The 16447-nt window shown below is 39.8% G+C and overlaps 1 protein-coding gene across 1 annotated transcript; it reads left to right on the forward strand.

The window, feature by feature from the left end:
• The first annotated feature begins 2620 nt into the window (after window positions 1–2620).
• Window positions 2621–4728, forward strand: LOC309699419 (tripartite motif-containing protein 16-like). Its single transcript, XM_082522433.1, has one exon. The coding sequence runs from the start codon at window positions 2627–2629 to the stop codon at window positions 4085–4087; it is 1461 nt and encodes a 486-aa protein (XP_082378559.1). The 5' UTR covers window positions 2621–2626; the 3' UTR covers window positions 4088–4728.
• The last annotated feature ends 11719 nt before the right edge of the window (window positions 4729–16447 follow it).

The raw sequence follows: 16447 nt of genomic DNA on the forward strand, positions 1-16447 counted from the left end.
TAGTCACTGCTCGGTGACATTCGTCTATCCTGGCCTGAAAGGAGATGCTACCGGTAGACTGCAGCGAGAACTGCCAGCATCTGAGCCAGACTCTGTCTCTCTCATCATGGTCACCTAAATGCACAGTAATGGCAGGTTTTGTAATAAGGCAGATCGCGCTAACATAATATGCACTGTTAGTTGATTATTTACCTGCTGCATTAACGGGAGAGGACGTGCAAACGTTACCGCTGCTGCTGGGTTGAGATTCACGAGTCCGGAGCGGAATTAAAAACACGACATTCATTTAAGGTCATCGCGTGTTTTGTGAGCAAATGCTTTTGCATATTCGTAGTGTTTCCTCCCCTAAATGAAATATCTACATTGCAAGTATTGCAAGTTGCCCTGTTGTCAGTCATCCGTTCTCGTAAAGTATGACCAAACTTTTGAGTGTTTGAGCCGCCATGTTTCCTGCCAGGTAAATGACGCTCCGCAACGTGGTTGTCACGGTCCTGGGTCTTATGACCCAGTGTTTTGAGTTTGAGTTCATTTTGATGTTTATAGTTTATGTTAAGCCCTTCAGGTTTTCTAAGTTCATTTGTTACCATGTCTAGGTGATTTTAGTTCTTATTAATTCCCCCTCACGTTTCCAACCCATGTTAAGTCTCCCCTGCTCTTCATGTGTTTCATGTCTGTGTCTTACGTTGTCAAGTTCTGGTTGTCATGTCTGCGTTTCATTATGCTTCCTGTTTTATTTTGGAAGGAGTCGTGTGTTCTTGGTTCTTTGTATTTAGCTTCACTGCTCCTGTCATTAGGTTCATGTTAGTCAGCTGTTTCCTCATGTGTCTCCACTTCCCCTGATCACCTCATGTGTGTATTTTAGCCTTCGGTTTTCTGCATGTCATTGTCGGGTCGTCTGTTTGCATCCCCATAGTGTTTCGTCATAGTTTACTCAGTGTTCATAGTTTGTCATCGCATTTTCACTGAGTTTCTTAGTCCTTTAGTTTTCTGAGTGTTCACAGTTTTCTTAGTTTTCATAGCTTCATGCTTTTTCGTGTGCCAACATCCAAATAAAGGATCGTCTTCTGTTCAGCCAGCAACTCCGCCTTTCAGCATCTGCTTTTGGGTCCTGTTTCCATTCACATCGGCGCACCCCGCCGTGACAGTGGTGATGTCATTCGGGGCGACTGGAATCGATAAGGGAATCGTTTGCAAAAATGGCAAACAATTCCAAGGAATTGAAACAGTGGGAACCGGTTCTCAACAAGAACCGGTTTTCGATACCCATCCCTATCCGGACCTGCTCTTGCCTGGACTTATGTGCTGTTGACCTCTGGGTTGGCCCCGTGAACTGCCCTTTTATGGACTATTGTGCCGTCAGCCTTCAGGTTGGCCTCCTGATTTGCTTTGTTTTGCACTCCTGTGTCGTCAACCTCTGAGTCGTCCCCCTGAGCTCTTCTGTTTTGGACTGTTTTTGTTCGAGCCCTTCTTCCTGGACTCCCCACCACCAGCCCGGGTTGGGTTGGTATTGGTGTTTCAGTTATTATAATTATGTTCCTTGATTATTGCTCTAGTTTTGCTTCCCCTCGTCTCATTATGTCTGATTAGTCCCAGCTGTGTTTCCTCCTGTTCCCCATCCTCTCGTTATCCTGCCTGTGTATTATAGTCCTCAGTCTTCACCTGGCTGTTGTCGCATCGTATCCTCTCAATGCTGTGTGTTTCCTCCATACTCCGAGTATTTTTGTAGTTCTCTGTCCAAGTTTAGTTCCCTAGTTTTTGTTTCTAGTTGCTTGTTTCTGTTTAAGTTTTTATTGAGGAGTTTTTTTTTTTCATCAAATAAAGCTGCCATTTCAAGTTTACTTCCCTGAGTGTGTTGCAAACATAACAAGCCTGAGTTAGAAAAGAAAGTTGCTAACTGCCGTCTGGGGTCAGACTGATGCTTTTGGTTTTGTTAAGCCAGCTAACTCAAAGAAAGCATGGCTGTGCTGAACCTCCGTCATAACGCAGACCACCGACCTTGGTATTGCTGAACTTTTACTGAATACTTTAGTTGGAGTTGGTTGGTGTTGATACCAGGTGTTAGGTCAGAAGTTTTTACGCTTCATCACAGGTATTGCTAAAGTTTCATCGGTTTTACTTTGAGGAAATATGTTGCTGTATCTGGAGTCTGTAATTAAGATGAAAGTCTATTTGTGGATGTTGCTGTAATTTGAGCTGCCATTAGATTCAGTTGTTATCTTAATTGCAGACAGTGCCGACTTTTACAGAAACTACAACAGAGGACACAACGAAGTTTAAACTGATAGTAACCTGATAAATTAAATGTTATAATTGCTGCCAAAGTCCAAACTGCACCTTTTTATCTGCAGTCTATATTAAACAGAGTCTGACAGCAATTCTTTGTTTGAGACACTCAAAGGTGCTAAGAGGAGAAATGGAGCAGAAAGAAGTTCAGCTGAATTTAGAGACATTCTTTTGTTCAATCTGTTTGGATCTACTGAAGGATCCAGTGACTACAACCTGTGGACACAGCTACTGCAGGAACTGTATTGAAGGCCACTTTAATAAAGAGGACAGTAAAGGAGTCCACAGCTGCCCTCAGTGCAGGAAAACTTTCATACCGAGGCCTGTCCTGGAGAAAAACATCATGTTAGCAGCTTTAGTGGAGCAGCTGAAGAAGACTGGACTCCAAGCTGCTCCAGCTGATCACTGCTATGCTGGACTTGAAGATGTGGCCTGTGATGTCTGCACTGGGAGGAAGCTGAAAGCCATCAAGTCCTGTTTATCTTGTCCAGCCTCTTACTGTGAGAAACACCTCCAACTTCACTATGATGCAGCTCCATTAAAGAAACACAAGCTGGTGGCCCCCTCCAAGAAGCTCCAGGACAACATCTGCTCTCGTCATGATGAGGTGATGAAGATTTTCTGTCGTACTGATCAGCAGAGTATCTGTTATCTCTGCACAATGGATGAACATAAAGGCCATGAAACAGTCCCGGCTGCAGCAGAAAGGACTGAGAAGCAGAAGGAGCTCGAGGTGAGACGACTAAACATCCAGCAGAGAATCCAGGAGCGAGAGAAAGATGTGAAGCTGCTTCAACAGGAGGTGGAGGCCATCAATGGCTCTGCTGATAAAGCAGTGGAGGACAGTGAGAAGATGTTCACTGAGCTGATCCGTCTCCTCCAGAAAAGAAGCTCTGATGTGAAGCAGCAGGTCAGATCCCAGCAGGAAACTGAAGTGAGTCGAGTCAAAGAGCTTCAGGAGAAGCTGGAGCAGGAGATCGCTGAGCTGAAGAGGAAAGACGGCGAGCTGGAGCAGCTCTCACACACAGAGGATCACAACCAGTTTCTACACAACTATCCCTCACTGTCAGCACTCAGTGAGTCTACACACTCATCCAGCATCAATATTCGTCCTCTGAGCTACTTTGAGGATGTGACAGCAGCTGTGTCAGAGACCAGAGATAAACTACAGGACATCCTGAGAGAGGAATGGACAAACATCTCACTGACAGTCACTGAAGAGGATGTTTTACTGTCACCAGCAGAGCCAAAGACCAGAGCTGGATTCTTAAAATATTCACGTGAAATCACACTGGATCCAAAGACAGCAAACACACGTCTGTTATTATCGGAGAGGAACAGAAAAGCAAAATTTATGAGTTATCCACTGTCTTATTCTCGTCATTCAGACAGATTCACTTATTACTGTCAAGTCCTGAGTAGAGAGAACCTGACTGGACGTTGTTACTGGGAGGTGGAGTGGAGAGGGGAAGGAGTTGGTGTAGCAGTTGCATACAAGAATATCAGCAGAGATGGCGGCCTCAGTGAATGTATATTTGGATTAAATGATAAATCTTCATCATTTTGTTGTGACACAAACAGTCACATATTTTGGCACAACAAAGTCCAAACTCACCTCTCAGGCCCTCGGTCCTCCAGAGTAGGAGTGTACCTGGATCACAGAGCAGGTATTCTGTCTTTCTACAGCGTCTCTGAAACCACGACTCTCCTCCACAGAGTCCAGACCACATTCACTCAGCCGCTCTATGCTGGACTTGATTTTTTGGATCATGAAGATACTGCAGAGTTCATTACACTGAAATAGACAGAAGCCACTGATGGACAATTGGTTAAAACGTGTGTTTTATTTTCCACTTTTTTTTTGTCTACATCATTGTTGAGATGGGAGTTGCTGAGAGCTCACAGTTGTGCTGTTTTTACTTTGCACGGAGATCACCTGTCAGTCACACTGAATAGATGTTCCTTTGACCTTTTGTTATCCGTTTTCTATATTTTCCTAACATTACGTTTATATGCCATTTAAATGTTGTTCTTGTACTAATTAAATGTTAAATATATCAAAAAGAAGTCAAAGTGGCACCAAAAAGTTATTTAACAGTAAATTCAGAAGGTCATATTCATAATACAAAATAACCTCAGTTTGTAAATGTCAAAACAATAAAAGTATTGTTTTGGGAGAATAAACTCACAGATCAAATGTTAGATACTGAAACATTATTTCAGTCCTTCCAAGATACAGAGTTATAATAAAAGTTTGCCAGTTATCTGTCCTGAGTCTGACCGCTCTTACATCTGTGTTCTTCATTAACGTCTTGTCTTCAGGCTTATAATTTGGCCGGTTTCTCTTAAATATTTGTGAACTAAAGACAGCTTCAACCCTCTGTGTGTTGACCGCACTGCATTTTCTTGTTAGTAATAGCAACACCATTGTAACGACAGAAATACTAATTAGTTAGATTACTAGTTACTGAAAAACATTTATGGCCATTATTCCCATTTGTGCGAATTTACAAAACATTATGTAAAGATTGCTGGTATTTTTGTGCCCTTAAAAAGTGGAAATAATGATGAGAGCTGAATGAATGATAGTGACACGCAGATCTCGTTTTCACTCGTCTGTATTGAGTGTTACAAAAACAACACAACCCAAACCATATTCTCTCTGCATGGATACACTCAGTCTCAGGACCACAGTTTCCAAACTAAGTTGCCCTGTTTTAACTTATGAGAGTATTTAGACGGTGCACAACTTGAACTGTAACATAAGGTAAATACATCTTTTTAACTCACATATGTTAGCTGACACATTCGCTGACTTTCAACAGTAATGAAATAATACTTTATGCGCTGTATATGTCTTTCAGTAGTTAACTTAAATACAGATAGTGGCAGAAAAACTGTCATTCAATAAGGCGGGACACCAGTGAAAGCTAGCTTAAACAGCAACGGAGTTCAGCTGAAACTTCTCAGCAAAAACTGTCCACAAGTCACCTCTTTCCTTACAATAAACAATGATGGTGGGCTAATAGTCAACTGTAATACACAGAGTTCTGTGCGTGCAGTTACCTTAAACAGGGGAAACGAGGAGAGATGAATGATGATACTGACACAAAGTGCTGGCTTTCACTCGTCTGTACAGAGTGAAGGACAAGAGGCGCGAATCCCTCTAGTGGAGCCCTGAGGAATTACCAATGGATCGATGCACAATCAATCCAGGACATTGTTCCTTCTCGAAAATTGAAAGATATTTCATGCACTGTTATTTATAGAAGGCTTCACACTGTTCCTGCTAACCATAAATATTGTTCCTAAAGTTTTATCCAACTGTAGACAGATTTCTAAACTCCCTTTTACTTAAGTCCTGTTGAAACTTGTATTAGAAAAAATATTACAAATTATTTAAAGTTATAAAGCACAGCACAGAACTGAAATGGCACAGTAGTTAACTTTACAGTTAGGCTGGGGTACAAATTTCCTCATAAAAACCCTGCTCTTATGTGGAATGACTCAGGGGTCCATTCTTGGCCCAGTATTTTTTCCCTCAATTTATGGGTTCATAAAAACCTTTATAAAAGTGACTAAATGCTAGGTATAATAGGTATTTTGTCTGCTTTGGATTTTACTTCTACATTTCACCTTTAAAAACCGTTTATCTTGTCTTGTTTGGTATCGTTCTTTTCAGCACACCTTAACATGTCAAAATTTACAGCTATTTTTTCATTTTGAAATACTATATTAAAACAATTGATCTCAAATCAGACAAAAAACATAAAACTCGAGTATAAAAAAGTAGAATTTTTTTCCACTAATAGAAAGCCAAGGCTTTTTCTTTCTGGGTTTTTTTTTGTCACAAACAGAGAATACTTTCAAGTGCTTCACTTCCCGCTGTAAACACAACGTTAGTATTCAGGAAAAAAAACATTGCGCATATTTTTAATCATAACTCTGGTTTTATGTTACCTATCAACACAATTTAAAAAGTGGTAGTTTGAAGTCCACACTTTTAACACAGAAATGGAGAAACCTCTTCTGTCCGCCGATCCAGGAACTTGAATTCTTTGAATTTCAGGATACTTTTTCTTAATAAACGGTAAGCATTATACATATTGTCCTTACAGAGGTGGTTTCTCTTCTCGCAAGTGAAGTAGATTTTTTGAAGGCGTTTGCTTTTTTCGAGGTCGCGGATGATGTCAGGAGAAGGTGATTGTTCACTTGCAATGTTGAACCTGGAACAACATTATTTATGATGACGAGGGAACAACACCAACACAAGGATATCAGATCGTCTGGACACTCAGGGTTGTCTTGGGTAGCATCTTGTTGCTATGTCATCTTACAGTAACTTGGTCAGTAGTTTACCATGACTACTTTATTCTTCCTCAGCCAATCAGCAGCACTTGTGCAATTGTAACCTGTTGTGTATATAAACCTTCATTAACTGGTTTGAGAAATCCTTTAAACCAGTGACAGGAAAGTTGGATCACAGTGGTAATTATTAAAGGACATTGATGTTTGATGTCTCATTTAATTCGTCATCTGTCATTGAAATTATCAGAGGAGGCCTGAAAGGCTCACACTAGCTGTACAACCACTCACAGCAGCCCATTCATTCATTTTCATTGCTGACACTGGATTGCCCAATCAAATCTCTTAACTTGACCAGCCCATCCCCAGCTTGTAGGAAAAGTTCAGTGTGGAAGAAGTGGTGAAAAGATTGAGCTGAAAAGCTGAGCGAAAACAATAAACAGAAACTACAACTATTAGCCAGACCTTACAGTCACACAGCAAATCAAGGATTAAGGTCAAATGATTGGCTGCTTTCACCATGAGCCACTGCTAATTTTTAAAGTGTAGCATTTAATTATTGTCAAATGCTTTTAAAAAGAACAATCACTGATTGTTGTTTTAAAACTGATAACTTAAGCATGTTGATTGACTCATCTTCCTTTCCGCCTGCCTGGAGGCTCCCTTAACACCTCTCTCTGCCTCCTAACAAACCTTCCCCCTCTCATCTCGCTTCATCTTTGGCCTACAGTAGCACAGTTTCCACCAACACCTTGCTGGCCAACAGAAACTCGTACCTTAAATGAAATAAATGATATGGAGCACTCCAATCATGCTTTCAAAACTACAGCAACTGTTAAAGAAAGAGGTGATAAACATGCCCCTGCGCCTGGTTCTTGTTGAAATGAGTTACTAACATGATTTCCCCTTCATGTATGGTGATAGACTGGCCAAAATATTAGGAATGCTCTGGAATTTCTGATGAAGCCAACAGTAAGTGTTGCTTTAAATCGGGGGTATTCAACAAAAATGAAAAGACTTCTTACTTCTTAATGCAAAGGTTCAGATGATCATTATTCTAAATATTTAATTACTTTAAATGATTTTATTTTATTTATTTTATTTACTTGTAATATATATTGTATTATACATATTATATCTATATTTTAAATATAGAGATAAGAAAAATCATTAGAAAAAGTTGTTATTATTGGTATTATTAGTATTATTGCATATTAATGATGAAGGAACTGACCTCACAGGTCACAGAATCAACTTTTTGGTAACAAGTTAATGTGGTAGTTCAACAGTTTAACCAGCAGAGGGAGCCAGATAAGCTGTTTTGAATTCAACACTAACAGGCAGAGGGGGAGGAGGAGGGACTGTTGCCGTAGTAACTGAATCTACAAAAGTCAGTAAGTGTTCGTCTTAATTAAATCACACTTAGCTGTTAGTGTTCATCTTCAGGCACTGAATTCACTTACAAGAAACAGTCCAACAGATTCACACAAGGGGAACATGTTCGCTGTTTTTTCTGCAGCTGTGAGGACTGTTAGTCTGGACATAACAAGCTGTGTGGCTGCGTCACTGTTCAAACTTCAGGTTCCGAGTACCAGTTTTAGTTTTAGAGCTCAGCAGACCCAGTAGCTCATCACCACTGCTCCTCCATAACAACAGTGGTGAGGCTGAAGGGGACTGGAAAATAATGTACATGGAAATGAATCACTGTAAATAACACTATATAATGTTTGATGATAATACAGTCTGAAGGTTAAATAAACATGTTTACTGCCTGGTATAACACTTGGTTTCGTCTCTGGGGATAGAATTGTGTCCACTTTGACTTGTGGTAATTAAAGTGGAATTTTTCACTTGGTTGATTTGTTGAACTTTCTTAAATCTCTTCTTTAAACACAGTGTCATCTGATTGTATTTACTGACCATTTTAGAGATTTACAATCAATAACTGGGAAACAGGAAGCATTTCACACTCTGCTACCGATGAGTCTCATGGTGCTTTCACCACAAGTTTTTTAATAAAAATAATAAAAATCTACAAAAACACGAACATAATTTATTAGTACAGTAAAATCCTAAAAATTCAGTTAAATTCCTAAAAAACAAGAAGTGTTCATCCAGGAACCTTTAAATGGTCTTCAGATCCCCAGGCCTGCATAAAGCACCATGACGCAACTGCTGTTGTGTTCATTTGCTTATTAAAAAATTGAATTAAATTGATTAATGATTATTAAATAAACAATTATTATGCGGTCAGCACGGTGGCACGGTGGTTAGCACTGTTGCTGCACAGCAAAAAAGTCCTGAGTTCAATTCCACCATCAGGCCGGGTGCTTTCTGTGTGGAGTTTGCATGTTCTCCCCGTGTTTGTGCAGGTTCTCCCCGGATACTCCGGCTTCCTCCCACAGTCCAAAAACATGCAATAGGGGGGATAGGTTAATTGGTCAATCTAAATTGCCCATAGGTGTGAATCTGTGAGTGAATGTTTGTCTGTGTCTCTATGTGTTAGCCTGTCTCTTGCCCTATGACAGCTGGGATAGGCTCCAGTGCCCACTGCGACCCTGGAAAGGAGAAGCGGATGGATGGATAATTATTATGCTCTTCTCACATAATGTCTCAAACTGGTTACATTCATAAAATACTTGGCAGGTATTTTGTCTTTCTACAGCTGAACCATGACTCTTCAGAGTCCAGACCATATGCACTCAGCTGCTCTGTGCTGGACTTTATCTTTTTATCAATCATGGAGACCCTGCTGACTTCATTAGTTTGTTAGTTGTTGATAGAAATTCCACAATATGTGGTTTATATTGTCTGGTGTGATTTTCTTTTCCCTCTTTGTAACAGGGCAGCCCTTAGCAGCTGGAAACACAGTGAGACAGACCAAGGCAAGTGTAGTGGAACAAAGTATTTATTTGCTATATGGCTCTCCTTAAAACAATTAACTTGTCGAGCTTCTTCACAGCACAAAAATCCATCCTCTAATGACAACTGGCAGCCTTAAATATGTTCAGCTGTCACAGACTTAACCATTATTCCACTCTCAGGTAAATTCTTAAATCCCAACCTTCCACCACAGTATACAATATATCAATAAGAATAAATAAATACATAAATACATCTTCACATTTACATATTAATAAATACTTCACACTTTAATGTTACACAAAACCCAATATTATAAAAACCCAGAAACCCAAGCACAAAAAGATTCACCACACTCTCTTTACCAATGGTCTCTCCCGGAACCTTTAAATGGTGTCTGGACCCCCGGGGAAACATTTGCCCAAACACCTTGAAGAGGACACAGGCAAGAAAGGTGAGTAATCATTAACTTACAAACACTTATTTGCACCACTTTTATCCCTAGATTTCACACACACATTTGCATTAGTTTTCCTTATTGGTAAACCTTAATCACAATCTCAATCACCATTCTTCTCTCCTGACAGACAACCACCACATTCCTTGATGAGGAGCAGCTGTGCAGGATCTGAAACAAGGCCACCAACTGATTTTAAAATTCCCAATAAATAGTCAATAAATATTTAAACTTCTTGTGTGCAAATCCATGCTTAAAGTGCAATGCTCATAAAGTGCTTGATAAGGTGCTTTTAATAAAGTGAAAGGTGTGCTCTAAAGTGCTATACAGACAATACAATATAAATAAATGCAGTAAGGGAGTCCTCTTCCTTACACTCTTAATGAAAACTTCTTGACTTGTGGATTTATTTGTGGTTTTGTCTGTTCGTCTTTGCTAATGCAAAGAGAAAATTAGTGTTGAAATATATGTAGACCTGTAGAAATTTACTCGTTCGTGTAGAAAAACAGTCAAATGAAACATTCTGGACTTTTACCATTTAAAAAGGGGAAAAACCTTTATCCTGTAGATGTGAGAGCAGTCTGATGAAAACACACTTTTGTCTTTTAATTGTTTAAGCCTAAACAACAAAGGGAGAGAGAAAAATGATTAATAGATCGATAGTTGTGACCAGTTTATGAGCTGCTGATCTGCACATAAAATCATTTCATCATTTGATTGTTTTTCCATGTACCATCTATATTTACGGATGGATGTTAATAAGGTTTTATTGATGTTGGTTTGGTTTACAAAGGTGGAAAGTTAACATAGTACAAATACTTAAGTAGATTTTTCACATATGTTTACTTCACTTGAGTATTTATTTTTAGTTTTACTCCCTACATTATTAAACTGTGTATAAATATCTGTGCTTTCTACTCCTTACATTTCCAAAGCAGACTTGTTCCTTTAAGTTCATCTAGTGTTTATACTCAGGGATTAAAGTGGGCTGGAGTTCTGGTTGTGGTACTTCAGAGTAGCTAGTGTGTTGTTGTGTCCGGGGAAAACAGGTTAGTTTGCATTCATGTGGTGAATTCACTATAAAACACTGTTGGACAGCTTATGGTTACATCAAGTGTGGCAGAAATGAATGTGCATTTAAGATAATGATGCTTAGATTATTTAACTGAATTGAAACTTTATTCTAGCTGTATACTGTCTAGTGTGAAGCCGCATAGTGTGAGTGTAGGGGATGGACATCAGATATGATAGCTGGTGAAACTGTGTACATGTTGTTAAGTTCAGTTGTGTAAATCCACAAAGAGCAGCAGGTCAGCTGATTGCAGCCTTTACACTAAGAAAACTTTATGAAGCTTACATCAGAAATTATTGTGGGCCATCATTTTTTCCCCACACTGAGCGCCATTACTAATTTTAGAGTTCCTCCACCACTTTAACCCCTGACTGCGCATTTTCCTGTTTAGAGGCAAAGTCACCCTCTACAAAGTAGGCAACAGGAAACAGTTATTGTTTTGAAATCTTTCAAATCAAAATAAGCACATTCATTAGAATTAGAATTTAGATTAGAATAATATTTGTATTCTTGTGCACTGATAATATTTTCTGATTATATTCTTATATTAATATAGCACAAGCTTTAGTTACCTTGTAACCCGTAAACTGTACTTTTTCACTTTTACTCAAAGAAGTTGCTTCAGTGCTTTTACTGGAGAATATTTTTTAAAAACACGGGTATCTGTACTTCTACTTAAGTAAAGAACGTCTGTACTTTTGCCCCCTCTGATGGTCTGTGTAACTCATTACTCTCATCTTCACATCATGGGGTGTTTTTGGGGGGAAACCAAGAATCCAGCTCTCTGTGAAAACAACAGGAAATGAGCAGATACACTGTCAGAGTGGGGTACAGATACTGAGTTTTATTTAGAGGCAGTGCCTGTGTGGTTATGACTGAATATGTACTGTTAACAGTAATTTTGGGGAAACTCCAGAACTGACACCCTGTTATGGAACCATAAGTCATAACAAGATGATGAGCTTTGGTACTGTAGTGAGGACAGTATGCACATGTTCAGATGCTGTGTAGGTGTTCAAGTCTCTGATTTTGATTTATCCAGAAAAAAAGATTCTGCTGTTGGAAGATTATGTCAACTGTATTTGATTTGGGAGGATTGCCAAAGTGGGAGACTTTGGCAATCCTCTCCAAAGTCTCCCACTGCCCATCTTAATGTGACCAGAGGTACAAAACAACAGAGATGCTTCTGTGTGCACAGGTGCTCAAGTGTGAACTCAGAGCAACAATTAAAACAAACACACTCCAGATGAACCTGCTGTGATTCATGCAGATGAGTCAGGATGTTTTTTATGGTGTTTTTATTCTCCCTGTTTTTCCGTTACAGCTCCCTTTATTATGTGTTAGCTGCTTAAGTGCTGGTGTCCTGATTCTTTCTGCGATTCTCCTTTAGTTAAACAAGCACGTCTAATGTTTCTGCTATTGGTGATGTGTTTTAGCAGGACAGAAAAAAAAGGTCATTACTTCTGTTAAATCTGTTGGATTTTGTTCCTCATTTGCATATTTTCTGCTTGGCTGCAGAAGCTGAAAGTGAAACAGTCACTGTGTGCCTGCACTAATGTTTCCCTGTGATGCTTGCAGTGGTGTTTTTGTGGACTTTTATGGTTTTACAGCTTTACAGCCTATCAACACGACTGATTAGAGAGGGATTGTAGATGGTGAGGTATTTAGTGAAGACCTTACATGTTGTTTCAGTAACAATTAAATTCACCCTGATTATTTTCATCTTGTTTTTACTGCAGCTGTAACATTTGTAAAACGACACTGAGAGAGAGCCTGTTTCTGCATCTTTGTGCTGCTCTTACAGGAGTTAAATGTTCAGATGATGATTCCAGCTGTTCTTCAACCTGCAGAAACCATCATAAAGCTACTACATCTGGATTAGAACAAACCAGTGTTTTTAATATCAGTTTAGTCAAGTTTATTGTTTCTGCCCAGGGTTCAGGTACAGAAATGGTCGTCTCAGAGATGACAGTATCTCAAACTAGCAACGTCAAAACAGAACAACAATAAAATAAATACATGCACATCTATGCAAAACAAACAAATGAGCCAGTTACTGATCTGAAACATAGTTAACAATGTCCATGAAAAAAAAAAATCAACAGCTCGCACACTACAAGTTTCCAACTTTACCAGTTGTTTTGCAAATGTTTCCAGCACTCGTGATCTTCGTCGGACAATAACACAAATCAACGCCATTGTAACATGACAAAAATGCATTGAAAAATTCAAAAAGGAAGAAAACTCCAGCGCTATCTTATTAAAAAAATTAGTTCCACATGTTTATTAAAGAGGGAAAAGAAAACTACTGTAATTTAATACAAACAACTGAAACATACAGGATAAAAGCCAGGTGAACAAAATCCAGGGAACAGACCTGAGAAACACAGATATGTGCACCAAAAACAGTATGCAGTACCATCATAGACAGCCATATAACAACTAGAAGTAGACATAGTAGAATACACAGAAAAAAAGACATTGGTAAGGGAACACTAATAGAAATGATAAAGTAACAACTTTGATGACGTTTAATTAACTGTTTAATAACTGTGTCACCTGATGGTGACAGAAGATCTCCTGTTTGACTGATATACAACATTCACTAATGTTTTCTCTGGGCTACTCCATGAGACACGCTGGTTTTCTACTGAACATTACATGAGTCATATTGATATTTTCTATGAATTTGCATCTTCTGCACTGGTGTTAGATAGTACCTATTAGTTGTGTGTGTTTCTTTCCCTGTGATTATTATTATTACACACACACACACACACACAGATACTCGCACTTACATGCACACACACATGCAATAAAGGCTGTTTATTTATTTTATTTTAAGGTGGATAAGCTACCTGATTTCCCCACCAGTTTTTAATTTTTTTTAAGGAGGTCTGGTTTGTCCGCCAGTTTTCAAGGAGGTTTAAGGATGGTTTCACCACCGAAAGGAGGTTTTTTTCTCCGCCACTGAGGACGTAAAGTGTTTGGTTTTGTATGTAAGGAGGATAGAGCTCTCACTGGTGACTCTGCTTTAAGGGAGATCATAGGCCTATTTTGTGTGTGAACAAGTGTGGGCCAGACGTGGTCTGTGTGCGGCTGAAAGTTGTCTTGTTAAGTGTAAATGCATTACTAGTCCCTAAGGACGCTAAGGACCCCAAAGCGCTTTACACATTTAGTCATCCACCCATTCACACACTGGTGATGGCTGGGGCGCACTGACAGAGGCGAGGCTGCTGGACACTGGCGCCACCAGGCCCTCTGACCACCACCAGTAGGCAACGGGTGAAGTGTCCAAGGACTCAACAACCGAGACTGTCCAAGCCGGGGCTCGAACCGGCAACCTTCCGATTACAAGACGAACTCCCAACTCTTGAGCCATGATGGGGAATAAACTGAGTAAGTAGTAAGTATGCCTTGAAAGGGGATGGAAAACATTGCAAAGTATTCACCAGGCAGCACGTAATATGTAGATCATTGAAGGAAGAAAAGAAGTGAAATTGTGCGCAAAGCAGTGTAATGTGTCTGAAGTCACTGTGTGTGTGAACCACAGAGAGGTGTGAAAGTGTGTGGGTGAGAATAGTCTCCAACGGGGGAAGAGGTGATTCTGCAGGTCAGCTTCTACCCCAGTGGACAGAAAAGAAAGAAAATAGTTGTGCTGTTGATGAAAAAAAAGGAAGTGATAAATGAAGAGCTCAGCCTAAGGCAACTTCAATCTCACTTTCTGTTTTAAAGAAAGGAGAGTTCAAAAACCAGAGAGAGAGATGTGTGTTGTTTTAGGCGTCTCTCTATTGTGAAAACAGGGTTAGCAGAGGCGAGGGTGCCGGGTTAGCCTCGCCACTGCCTCTGCGAGGCTAACCCGGCCTAGCAGAGGGTGTGACTTGCAGGTGAAAAGCAGACCAGGATCAAATTTCCACATGCAGCAGTTGGACGACAATTATAGGTTAACATCATTAGAAACACCCAGGCCGAGTCTTGGCTGAATTGTGTTTACAGGTTAACTCCTATGTGTTTCTCACCCCGAGAAAGCAAGCTCCACGGAAGCTAACCTCTGCCTGAAGACAAGGAGTGCAGTTCTAGAACAATGAGATGGATATCAAGAGCTCACAGCAGGTCAAGAGACAGCAGTATCCTGAGCAGAGAGGTCCAGCAGCGCTTTGGGCAAACGGCATCAGAGAGAAAGAAAACCCATCACCTGACTGGATGGACATGTGTTTCCAGCAAGCTACAACTTCACTGTGTGAAGATGACTTTTGAGGAGACTGTCTGAGTGACATTTGCCACTTTTGGAGTGAAATGCCAAGATGAGACAGTGGAAAACACAGGCCAAAGCTGAAGAGAACTGACTGCCATTGGACTGCAGAGTGGGAGAGGAGAACAGAGTGGAAGAAGTAGGTGAGTGTACAGAGGAATGCTGTTGTTTAGTGTGGGAAATCAAAATTTGGGTTAGCAAACCTGTGAAAAAGGAAAATAACTGCTTTAAGTGGGAACATTTGAGGAGTCTGAAGCACTACAAAATGAAAAAGGTACACAAAAAAAACACAAACGGAAAATGTATTAATCCTACTAACCCTACATACACATACAATGAAACTCATGAAGACCAGACAGCATCTTAAGCATGTGATTCTGTTTGTCATCTTATCCAAGTCACTTAGATGAGAAGTGATACATAGACTAGTGGACTAATATTATGGGAGGACAGATGATTGCATCAAAGCTGGGGGAAAACAGAATGCTGATGAGGGGTCTTGAAAGAGTGAGCTGGGCGAGCTAATAGGTTGTTGAGTTTCTGAGGTGTGTGAAGAAGTTTTAACATGGCACACATCTGATTACATGAGAAGAAACTTATTATGTGAAAAGACATCAGGGTTATGTTGTATGTTGTGTGTCGCAAGGTGTGTGGCTGATGGATGAATGCTTGAGATTAATCTGGCCGATGATTTGTCTTTTGTTACAAATTTGAACCTGACAATTAGGTTTGGTATGATTTACCCTCCTGGGACGAAGAGCATATGTCATGACTTAACAAGGCTTTTCTTTTCTCCTGTTTATTTTGTTACAACTTGCCTAATAAATCTGCACTCCCTGTATGTGCTGCGGCACAGTGGTTGGAAACACTGATTTAGAGTTCAAGGAGATGTTAGTGACATCAGAGCCGTACGTATTAGCAGGTACACGTCCCTCACTCGTCCTCAAAAGCAGATGCAACAGATGTTCCTGCCTTGGTTTGAAGACACCTGCATGCATACTTAGAAAATCCATCTGTACATGTCAGTAAGTGTCTCACATTATCGTTACTAATGTGTCTGTCATCACTATAACTGCATGTGTACAATGTGGAAATTGATGTTATGTAACGATGATACAAAAACAATATCAGAACATAATTTGATTCAGCAAATCCTATTTATTAACAACTATTAGTATGAATAAAACATTCTGTCATCTTTTAATAGCAAAACACA

This window comes from Aulonocara stuartgranti (assembly GCF_965226115.1).
Source record: "Aulonocara stuartgranti genome assembly, chromosome: 3".
In the NCBI taxonomy this organism is placed as follows: domain Eukaryota; kingdom Metazoa; phylum Chordata; class Actinopteri; order Cichliformes; family Cichlidae; genus Aulonocara; species Aulonocara stuartgranti.